We start from the raw sequence: 12,152 nt of genomic DNA, 5'->3' as shown, positions 1-12,152 counted from the left end.
GATCTGCTGTTTGGCTGCTTGTGGGATGGTTCAGCCAGTGTTGTGTTTGTGTGGGAGTGACTGTGTGTGTGTCTGGGATTCATGTCCCCCTTTGGCTAAAATGGACATAGAGCAAATCTTTAAATAATACTAAAAACCGCCATGAACAAAAACTGCTTCACAAGAACAATGTTGGTGTAACTGATACTCGCTGGAGAGAAAAAAGAAGAAGAATAAAAACAACAGCCTAGTTGGCCCTAGTACATTAAGTTTCACAATCTCTTAATGACTTTCACTTTCATTTCATCGTAGAGATGTCAGCTGGAGAGTATAGGTGATAATCATAAGCATTTAAAATATTTTCTTTTTTTGGGGGGTGGGTGGTCATTATTGTTGAAAAGCAGTTTATAGCTGAATTAGTGAATTATTCAAGATTTCCATTTGCCTGTGAGGCAACACAAGGCATTGGCCATGCAGTTTACAGTGGGCTCGTCTCTAAAACGGACATCAACTTATTGTCCACCTGATTCACAAGAACAATGACGGTGTAATAAAGAGATTCCTGTACAAAACGTTAATAAAATACATACCGGGGCATTTCTTTACATACTATGTGAACTATGTGCAACTTAAACAAGCTGGCATTTCCTGATTCGGCACAGATAAAACAGGGTAGCCTCTTCTTCGGACGATGTGATTGGCTGCCAAGGGGGCTGACCTCTGTGGAGAAAGAAATCTCGCTGCAGAGAGCTTCGATTTTATTTATTGGTGATCACTAATATTTTGATATTTGCTCTAAAAATGAAAAGAATATCTGAAGCTTGATAAAGGGTATTCGGGACAGCCCTATACACACCAGTTACTGGCCCCACATCTGCAGCAGCAAAATACCTTTTCAGGCACAAACTCCGTTCCCAACAATAATGTATCTCAAACGGTCCATTTACACTCGCTTTTGATCCATTCCCGTTCCGCAAACAGTGACACAAGTCAAATTAAACACACCGCAGAGCAAAAAAAGAAGAGTTGTAAAATTTTGCGGAGAAGCAAAGGCCTTCACAATTCTCTGCGGCCTCTGCTCCGGATCGCCTCGTTTCCATGGAGATTTATGTACACAGGGAACACAAAAGAAGGCTAAGGAGGTAACAGGGTCTGTTTAAGCCTTGAGGTATTTGCTCGAGCAAAACCCCGCTGCTAATAACACCAGCTCCATACTGAGACGGGCAACCTGCTAATAACACCAGCTCCATACTGAGACGGGCAACCTGCTAATAACACCAGCTCCATACTGAGACGGGCAACCTGCTAATAACACCAGCTCCATACTGGGACGGGCAACCTGCTAATAACACCAGCTCCATACTGAGACGGGCAACCTGCTAATAACACCAGCTCCATACTGAGACGGGCAACCTGCTAATAACACCAGCTCCATACTGAGACGGGCAACCTGCTAATAACACCAGCTCCATACTGAGACGGGCAACCTGCTAATAACACCAGCTCCATACTGAGCCTGCTAATAACACCAGCTCCATACTGGGACGGGCAACCTGCTAATAACACCAGCTCCATACTGAGACGGGCAACCTGCTAATAACACCAGCTCCATACTGAGACGGGCAACCTGCTAATAACACCAGCTCCATACTGAGACGGGTAACCTGCTAATAACACCAGCTCCATACTGAGACGGGCAACCTGCTAATAACACCAGCTCCATACTGAGACGGGCAACCTGCTAATAACACCAGCTCCATACTGGGACGGGCAACCTGCTAATAACACCAGCTCCATACTGGGACGGGCAACCTGCTAATAACACCAGCTCCATACTGAGACGGGCAACCTGCGCTGCACTCACTGTACCCAGGTTGGCGTTTGGATGCGAGAATGAAAGAAAGAAACGCATAAAAAGTCAGACACGGGGGGGGGGGGGGCGGGGGGGTCATATATCATAAACAAGGAAACAAAAAAAGAAAGCTCTAAGACGGAGTTGTAGAGAGCGGCAAGAAAAGAAAACAAGCTAAAAGAAAAGGGAACACTACTAAAGATTATATGTAGACACACACAACCACACAACAACCGATGCTGCTCCAGCCCTGGTATAGCTCCCGGGTAAGGAGAAGAGGGATTGGGAAGACATTTAGTGAGAAGTGGAAATCAATAAGGCAAGCGGTGGAGCTGGGAGGGAGTTCTAAGTGGATTAGATGGAGAGAATGTGTTCGATAGGTTATGGCTCTGAGAGAGAGGTAGCCAGACACCGCAGGCTCTATTGCATACTAATAAGGTAGCCAGCAGAAGAGCCAAGCATGGGGTTGAGCGGTTCACTCTGCACAGAGGTTTTCACAGAATGTCCCAAGAGGGACATTCTATGTACTGTGTGTGTGTGTGTGTGTGTGTGTGTGTGTGTGTGTGTGTGTGTGTGTGTGTGTGTGTGTGTGTGTATGCGTGTGCGACGTGCGTGTCTGTGTGTGTGTGTGTGTGTGTGTGTGTGTGTGTGTGTGTGCGCTCTCACGCACACGCGTGCACGTGTGTATGTGTGTGTACATATATAAATATAAATACAGACACAGTATACAGTTTTTTTCTTTTTTTTTACAGCCTCTATATTTTGTTTAGAAGAGTTATTTTTGCCTACTTCACAACTGCTTCCCTCACCAGCCTGAGAATAATGTACCATTGTGGGGAGTGCCATTTCTCAAATCTATTTATTTATCCAATTTATCCAATGTCATCTAACAATGAAAATTGAATGAAATTGAATTAGGGAGAGAGAGAGAGAGAGAGAGAGAGAGAGAGAGAGAGAGAGAGTGTCAGCACAAACAGTGCTGTCCTCAACATTGCTTACAACAAGTTTAGTTTCAACCTTCTGGCCTGAACCCAGCCACCCTTTATCTGGCCAAGTGTCTGAGCGTCCAGGACAACTAACTGTCAGGACAGGAGTCTAGGGCTTGAGACAGAGTGAGAGAAAGAGGGACAGACAGACAGACAAGACAAGACAAGACAAGAAAGACCAGACAGACAGACAGACAGACAGACAGACAGACAGACAGACAGACAGACAGACAGACAGACAGACAGACAGACAGGGAAGGAAATAACTTAAGAGAGAGAGAGAAAGAGAGAGAGAGAGAGAGAGAGAGTGAGAGAGAGAGAGAGAGAGAGAGAGACATGGAGAGGGAGATAGAGCAGAGATAGAGCCCGAGCGAGAGAACAACCGAGGGAGGGGAAAAGAAAGAGGGAACGAAAGTAAGGCAGAAGAGACGAGGGAGTGAGCTTGCAGTCGCTCGCTCGACCGGGCAGTGTGCCGTGGGGGTGATCCCTGATGGCAGAGGCGGATAGGGGGGGGATGGACAGACGGAGGGAGGGAGGGATATATTAGTCACCGACCACCACTGTGACCCAGGAGGTCAGGCCACGGCAAACCAGCAGTGCCTCCAGCGCAGCCGGGCGTTTAAAACAAGACGCAGGCGACCGACAAGCAAGCAGTACCATGCAGCCCCAACTCACTGGCTGGGAAAACAGTAGCCCACGCTAACTCAGCCTGGGGGTCTGAAGGAGGAGGAGGAGGGGGGACTAGGGGGGAGTTGTGGCTGGTGGGGGTCAGTGATACTCACTACTCCCCTTCACTTAGGTCACTGAACCACGAGGACCACCGACCAGAGCACATGAGAGAGAGAGTGTGTGTGTGGTGGTGGTGGTGGTGGGAGGGGGGGATACGACAAACAGTTGCCAAGAGATCCAGGGTGATCCCACGACGGTTTGACCCCGATTGAGGGGGGGTCAACGAGGGGAGCTTACAAAAGTAGCTACCCGGCCTCCACCACGTCCATGCACCTCCGCCACCCATGACCCCCCCCCCCCCACCCCCACCCCACGCGCCGCCTAGCCGCTGGGCTGCAAATGGCCATGTTTTCACTGATCTGTTTTGCTCAATTAAACTTCAGAGGACACCCTGCCACATCTCTTTGCAAGAGGTCATGACCCCGGGGTGCAGGGGCTAAGTCTCGCCTCTCGTAAAACAAGGTCTCTGTTAACGCGACGGGCCCGGCACATATTGCGAGGTAATCCATCCGGATCCCCGCAAAGCTATCTGGACGGTGAGGTGGGGGTGGGGGTGGGGAGAGAAAGGGAGCGTGTTGGGAGAAAGGGGGTTAAAAAAATGCAAGGTAATGATGTTTTATGGCCGTGTTAACTTTCAGCACCGGAGTAATGGGTAAGCTACTTGACCCTGACCCCTCCAGTCTCCCACCGGAGCACCTAACCAATCCTTTTCTGTCACTGGTTATAAGGCAACCCATAGATAACGTTCAAAGAAGCTCATTTGTAAAAAGGGAATTTGTTTTGTGGGTAATGACAAGTCCAACTGACAACCCAGATTTAACGTGCCTAAGCTGTCTCCTGTAAAGTTCATTCAGAGTTATGGCAACTCCGGGCCAAATAGATACCGATAATTTGCTTCTCAGAAAATAATCCCCCCCCCCCAAAAGAAAACTCCCCAAGATTGCTTGATCATTTAAAAAAAAATATCTATCTCACATATCTTTGCAAAGTATTTATATTTAGCCGACTTATATGTAATGACCACAAAATGTCGATCTAAATTTGTACGGAGGAATGTTCGATGTGCTTTACTGAAGCTTAGCTTAAATACACAATGAATACTTTCCTACATTCGGGGAAGAAATGGTGATGAGTAATAAGTGGAAACCAAATGAGGATGAGGAGGAATTCTAAACGTGTCTGGACATGAACGTCTATTCATCATGACTATTCCCCCAAGAAGTAAAACCAGGCGTGCGGTATATCCATGCAGGTGGCGAATTTGGACGATTAAATGATTGGAAGAAATTAAAATATCTATTTGATCCAATGAGGGGCAACTTACAATAACGGTATCTTGGGTGGCTCTGTTATAAACCAGAGTTAGTGCCACTGTGTGTACCCATGAAAAGCCAAGGCCCTCTATTGAAGACAAGCTGCCAGTTGGCACAAAGGATGCCACAGCCACCACTCCCTGCCCCCAGCGGGCATTCATCTGGGCATGCACATGGGCGCTATAGCTCTGCTCTGCCTGGCTAAATGCTATGCCCAACAACAAGGGGAGGGCTGGGAGCCGTCTCTAAATTCACCCAGTACAAAATCGCTGCCAACTCGGCGACCTTTCTCATGCAATGACCCAGGGAGGATCATTAACAAATACATATTTGGCTTATTAAAAAAAATACAAAATAGGGGGGAAACCATGGCATCGACATATTTAACGTTATTCTGTTTCATTACACTGCACACGTAAGCAGTTGCCAATGATCTAATCCACGGATATAAACGGTTTAGAACCTTTTCGTTTTCCGTAGCGATCGAGCACCTAGGCTAGATTGAGTTTCAGGGACAGCCGTTTCGTGGGTTCTTTGTGTTTCGATTGTTTGTTTGTTTGTTTCATGCAGTTGCAGCAGAACAAAGGTGGCGGGTTTCCATTCTGCCACTGTCAAAAAAACTTTCCAACGTGCCCACTGCATTGCGGATGCCAACCAACGAATCAAAGGCACGCTGCAAGCAGACAAAGAGGGTTTGATGCCAACCTCCGAACCTCTAACAACCATTACTGGCGATTTCCCTGCCTCCCCTGGCACGGAGCAAAACAAAATGGCACCGCGCTGCACGCTACCACAATATGGCTGCATTGTCTAGAGATGGGCACTGCTTGGTAACTGGGAGAAGAGGTTTAAGACGCTTTTACTCAAAATACCAAAAAAAAGAACAGCGCCCTTCCGTCATCGCGATGTCGTTAAAAGACTTCCGTTACAGCATTTGTTAGAGTTCAAAAGAACAAAAAATTGTGAGGGCAATTGTCAAGGAACGCGTGATATGCGAGGTGTGATTGGAAAATTACCATTCAAATATTCTCGTCAATTAGGAAATCTATCAATATTTATTTCAAACAAAGGTAATTTTTCCCCTTCAAAGTATGCTGCATAGTAACATCCATTTTGCAAAATGAAATCCGAAAGTGTAAAAAAGAAACCTTACGAGTCCATTTGGTTCCATTGTACACTTTCGGACTGCAACAATGAGCATTTAGAGCAAGTAGAAAAATATATGTTTTTCATTTTTTATCTTTAAAACATCAGCGGACCCAGTGGTTCCCTCTCACCCTCGTTCCGTTAAGTCCAGCACAAGTGCTACTTATTCAATCATGTCTCTTATATTTAAAAATAACAAACGAGCACCAGAGAGGCATTCTGTGATTCTGTGATACTGAACAGTTAAAAAACACAGCAGATGCCAACCGAGGAGGCAGCGGCATCCTACAAAAGACACAAAGGAGGTCTGATGCCAACCCTGGTGCCAATGGCAACCATTATTGTCTCTCTGCTGTGCCTTCTGCTTTCCCTGGCACTTATCAAACACAAAATGGCGCTTGGAGTTTGATGATAATGAGCTAGCTATACTGACATTTCAAGGAGGGCTCGAACAAAAACGCAGTGTAGAAAATAATGGTCGCCTGATGTTCATTGGATATTCTAAGATCGCAGATGATTATATCATTTAAAATGTTGTTATTTTGAAAGCATATCGCTTAATAACCGAGAAGTTCAACAGTATTCAGCAGCGTGTAATGTGGAAGCCATTGACATTACATATGGTAGATACAGCATCTAATTTTGTATCTCAGCCTTTATGCACAGGAGTCTATACTGGTGAAATCTACTCAATCTGGCTACACTTTATCTTCATTTAAGTCTAATTAAGAGATGGGTATTTTTAAAAATGTGTAAAATGGAGAACTAAGTGAGTGAACAATAAGGCTAAGTCATTGAGCAGGAGACACAGCTCATTACATCGTGAATTGAAAAAGCAGCTATGAAGTTATGCAACAGTCTGAAGAAAGAAAATCACTAGTACTACTGACGTCCAAACGCTTCAACAGTCTACAAACATTATGGAGTATTAAATGGACTGCATATAAACAGCATTTTTACAGAACGTGTGCAAAAATTGCAACTTTTACTTTCACACTTGAAATGGAATTATGAAGTGTCAAGTTTCTATACATGCTGAGGTATATAGGTGAAAAAAATGTCCAAACATCTATTTGTGAATTTTACCATTTGAATTCAGAACTTAATTGCACAGGTTATTCATTATCACAATTTTGCTGTATAGTAGTACAGGCTGATCTTTTGTTTTTACACAAAAATAGCCAATAGAAAATAATATTTTGAAAATGTATTGTATGGTATTCTATTGAAAATCAATATTCATATTTCACATTACTGACATTAACACATTTCATGAATTAAGAAAATAATAATTATTTTCCACATTTCCGAAATGACAACTATAGCTCCTGAAATTTATGTGGAATTTATTTGATTGGAGAATGACATTTCCAATTCAGTTAAATTGAAAAATACCTAAGTTGATTTGCTAACAGTCAGTGATGTGTAGATTTAACATGAATTAAATGTGGTCTTGGAGTCTTCTTTACTTTATCTTCAGTATACTATTCCACAAGTTTACGGTCAAGATAAGAACACAACAAAAAGGACAGGTGTGTGTGTGTGTATGTATGTGTGTGTGTGTGTGTGTGTGTGTGTGTGTGTGTGTGTGTGTGTGTGTGTGTGTGTGTGTGTGTGTGTGTGTGTGTTTGAGAGAGAGAGTGAGAGAGAAAGAGAGAACACACTAATCCTCAAAATGCATATTAGCAGCACTATTGCTAATCTACATCAGTGCACATCCTAAATGCACATGCACATTCACACACTCATTGTATCTGTGACAAACATAGCTGTGGTCTCAGCTACTATCCAACAAGCCTGCCACAAAGTCAATACATGTGACCCTTGACCCTGCCAAGCACACATTTGTGCCACTGCCAACATGTACACACACGCACGCACATGCGTGCGAGAGCGCACACACAAACACACACACACACACACACACACACACACACACACACACACACACACACACAATTTACACCGTGGAAGAGCGTGAACCTACCTTGGTCCTGGACATAGTATGCTAGAAACAAGTCCAGTTCCTTGACCGACACTGTTATGTGGTGTGGCTGGACGCAAAGTGCTGGGTTGGTGCAATGCAGAGACTTGACGAGGCGCTCGCCGTCTGTACTTTCCAGGGGGATGCCTTTGAAGAGGATGACCATCACCAGGTCCAGGCGCCAAACTTTGTCGGCCTGCCGCAAGCAGTCGATCCTGCGGATCTTGCCCTTCTGGTCCGGGTTGGAGAGCACGCAGCACGGGTGTTTCTTGCCCGTCACGCTGAGGACAAAGTCCTCCCGGTACTCCTGGCGAATGTCCTTCCGGAGCTTGGCCAGCAGCCTGGACGCCCACTTCTGCTTCACCTCGGGCTTCTCGCTCAGCAGCTCGTCCTTGACCGCGCGCTCCTCGTCCTTGGACATCCGCTTCTCGTGCTTCTTGAAGTACTTGCGTTTCCTGGCCTGAAGGTTGAACCACGTGTAGGCGATGGCGCGGACATGAGGGAGGAGAGCCTCGATGAAGGGATGAAATTCATCCTGGAGCGGTTCGCCGGGTCCAAGAGGAGGGAAGAGAGGGAAGGAAGACAGAAAGAGAGAAAGTTAAACACAAACTATTTGCCTATGAATTCAGTAAAAAAGTTAAGACTACAACAAAAGCAAACGGTTTCAGTCGTATGGCCATGTCATGTGATAACATAATAACGGCAGTTTCAACATTTATACACGTAAAAAACGGCTCGGCACAGACTCTGTGTTCTTTTACCATCCTAAATGTAGCTTGCATGTGTTACTGCTTGCAGGTATACCACAAGCAAATTCCACTGTTTATATCAACTGCCAGCGCCACAATAGGACAAGGCACAGCAGCTCAAGTCTCCCCTCTCTCCGCTCTCCGAGCATGCACTGAGTGGGAGTCCCATGCTGCTGCTGACGGAGGGATCATGCGCCCCCCGTGCACTTGGATTTCTCTTTCTCTTATCAAGCTATAGCCACATACCAATGTGAACTTGTCCCATGTTCAGTAAGCAAGGAGAGTATAAGGAGACAGGGCTGGAGTAGATTCAAATGTACAAATGCACAAATAAAAGTAATATTCTCTGTGAGCACACACGCTCTACTAGCCTCCTACATCAACTTTGTGTTCCATGATTGGTGGAACTACAGACAAAGAACTAAAAGCTTCATAATTATATATTAATAACAAATATAGGAACTATAAGCTAGTATTTATATGTTTGAGGCGGGACTATATGTTTGCGATCCTTCCAAATCCCACACTGTGTTGAACGCACGCCATGACACTTGACCGCGTTCATTCCAAAATCTGGCTTCGACGACGAAAGTAGAATTCTGGCCTTGTCTGCAAATTATTTGTTGCTTCTACCCATAACATTTTTGCTATTGAGCAAATAATATTTACGTGAAATACTTATATTTAATTTTGGTATTCATCTACAGTGCAGGGCATCATAGTATATAGTGCAATATATAGTACATGATTGTTTTATCCTTGCAACTAAAAGTATTTCTGCGAGCTGAGAAATAGGAGGAAAATAAACCGGAGTGTATTAATACTATAGGGTTATTTTGCGGTATCACTAGGATAACTGAAAAAAATAAAAATAAATAAAAGGGAAGATAACTTTTCAGTGTACATTCCCTATATACGTTTCGGAGTGTGCTGTGAAAGATGAGGATTCATTTGGAACAGAATTATCAGAAATTATAGTAGCAGCGTGTGAGAAGTGGAAACATGATCATGTCATTGTTTTAGGTCATTAAAATGTCAAACCGAATAACCATAAGACGCTTCATTTGAACAGGGCCTTTGAAGAGTTCAACCACATATTGTTCTTTGTGTAGGCAGGCAAGGCTATGGGAAACCACAGACATCCACTCCCTATCTATGCTTGCCGCTGGTGCTCCAACCGAGAAGCCACATTTCTGGGCCTCCCTTTCATGGCAATAAAACTTTAAACTCGTGTTTTGGTGTAGTTGTCAAATAATAATGAAATTAAAATTACAGACTTCAGTGGCGTTTTGTGATATAGCCCATAGAATACTTTACAAACTTTTAGACTATACATTGTGTCATCTTGAGCATAAAAAAGTGTAAAATAAATATATAAATCTAAACTAATTTTTGAATTTATTGAATCTCCCTAAAGTTGACACTGAGAAAAGTGAGCAATACTGAGAATCCATATATGGTTGCAGCTTCTTCTTTCTTTTTTTTAATACACTTAATGGTTTCCGGTCAAAAATCTATCAAACAATATTGAGTTAATATTTTAAATCAGACTAAAACCAAGCTCTCTAAGATAAATGACTTGGCGAGGCCCTGCATGTGCAGTGCACTTCAGCTGGGGCCATAAAAGCACAATCCTCTTAAGTACAAACTAAACCACATCTCAGTCAATCACTTACTTATGCCAAGTAAAATATAAACAGTAAAACTGAGTCAGCCAAACAGTCAGCTACTCTGTCCAAGTCCTTAGTCAACCTTATCATTAGTAGGCCTATCTTCAATCAAGTGCCGAAATGTCCTCACAACTTGATTTTCCTCGTTTTCCTGCATGGTATACAAATAAAATTATGCACAGGCTAAAATATTAAACAGAGTTAGACGAGGCCATATTGTGTATATTAAAAGGTTATTTGAGGGCACGAACAACCTAATTAATTAAACTTGGCAGAAATTGTGCATAATACAGGTATGAATTATACCGGATTATCATATAGGTGACAATTACTGTCGCTTATTTGCGCACAACTTTACGCAGTTGGGGAGCACAGCATATTTTGATCGTTCGGGTTTGACACTGGGTTTTCGCTGGACTCTGATCTTTTCCCGTATCTAAAATCAACATAACACGGTAACATTGTCCTCACCTAACCACACCGTTTGGATCAATAGCATACATTTGTTCTGTTTGAACAACCTATATCCGCCAGCAAAGCGGCAATTCCCTTACCGCCGAGGTTGTTAGAACATGATTTAGGCTATATGGCTAATTATATATCTATTCACGAGGACAGGGAATTGAACGATCTTTCTTAACGCAAAAAGAAACGTGCACAGCACCGAATTGATTATAGCCTATTGCGCTCTGGTAATTTGCAGTAATCTGTCAAAGAGCAAGCATCAAACAACGGCAGGTCAGTTTAAACAAAAAATAATTAAAAACAAAAAACAAAGAAAGACACAAATACCTGAGTAAGACAAATTGGAGAATACATGACGAGCCAGTCGCACACAAAACCAATGTTATTTCGAGTGATTCCTGTGAAGTGCGGATCACTTTATTATCGCGCCATTCCTCCTATAGCTGGGGCCGACGACACTGCTAGTGTGCACCGTGCGAGACTCGATCTGCTTGGTGGAGGCAGTTCAGATCCGCGTCCAAAAGATTATCCAAGAAGAACAACATCCATGGAAGAAGTGTGGTGTGCGCGAGGGATCCGAAAAGATTGTCGTTGTCTGAGTTCAAATGTAAAGTAGCCTATGATTAAAAAAGAAAAAGGAACGGGAAAAATGAAAAGTTCAACATGCACGCGTAACGGCACTTCTAGTTCTAAATGCCTCCCGACTCCGAACAGACTCGTAGACTCGCCTACCGCCGGTAACTATACTGCCCTGCTGCCGGGGCTGGGTGGATGGATGGATGGATGGGGTGTTTTGCGCTCTCTCTCCAGTTTTAGTGATATCTGCCTCATAAACGCATTGTGACGCGCCACCACCAGTATGCACAGCGATCGATGTGTGCAACGCACGCTAGCTCCCGCTTTTCAAACTTGATATGAAATGGACCTGCATACACCTTCAGTTCAGCCCTGCACGATCCCAGCAGCAAATCACACACAACTTTTTTTTCTCTCTTTCACCCACGTAATTACATAGTCACACTCCTCCTCCTCCTCCTCCTCCTCTACTGCTGCAAACACATTCCATATTATCCACCATCCCACCGACCGAAGTCATGCACCAACTATTCTTTTTTTGCACAAAATTAACTCTGATGGTGTACAAAATGAGACCGAATGGACCCGTAACACGGAGTTAGCTACAAAATGCATGCATTATATTATATCACTGAAGATATATATATATATATATATGCTATATATATATATATATTTTTTTTTTAAATATATATATATATAT

At 43.8% G+C, this 12,152-nt stretch overlaps 1 protein-coding gene across 1 annotated transcript in view; it reads right to left on the bottom strand.

Moving 5' to 3' along the window:
- LOC308335637 (nuclear factor 1 B-type-like) overlaps window positions 1-11,828 on the bottom strand; it is a 105,464-nt gene extending 93,636 nt beyond the window's left edge. The window contains 2 exon segments of the mRNA XM_080792741.1: window positions 7,993-8,524; window positions 11,201-11,828. Coding sequence (XP_080648867.1) covers window positions 7,993-8,524; window positions 11,201-11,227 — 559 coding nt within the window. The 5' untranslated portion in view covers window positions 11,228-11,828.
- Between the last annotated feature and the right edge of the window lie 324 nt (window positions 11,829-12,152).

Source organism: Protomyctophum bolini (genome assembly GCF_963924005.1).
Source record: "Protomyctophum bolini genome assembly, chromosome: 20".
Classification (NCBI taxonomy): Eukaryota; Metazoa; Chordata; class Actinopteri; order Myctophiformes; family Myctophidae; genus Protomyctophum; species Protomyctophum bolini.
This window is presented reverse-complemented; position numbering and strand designations above follow the sequence as displayed.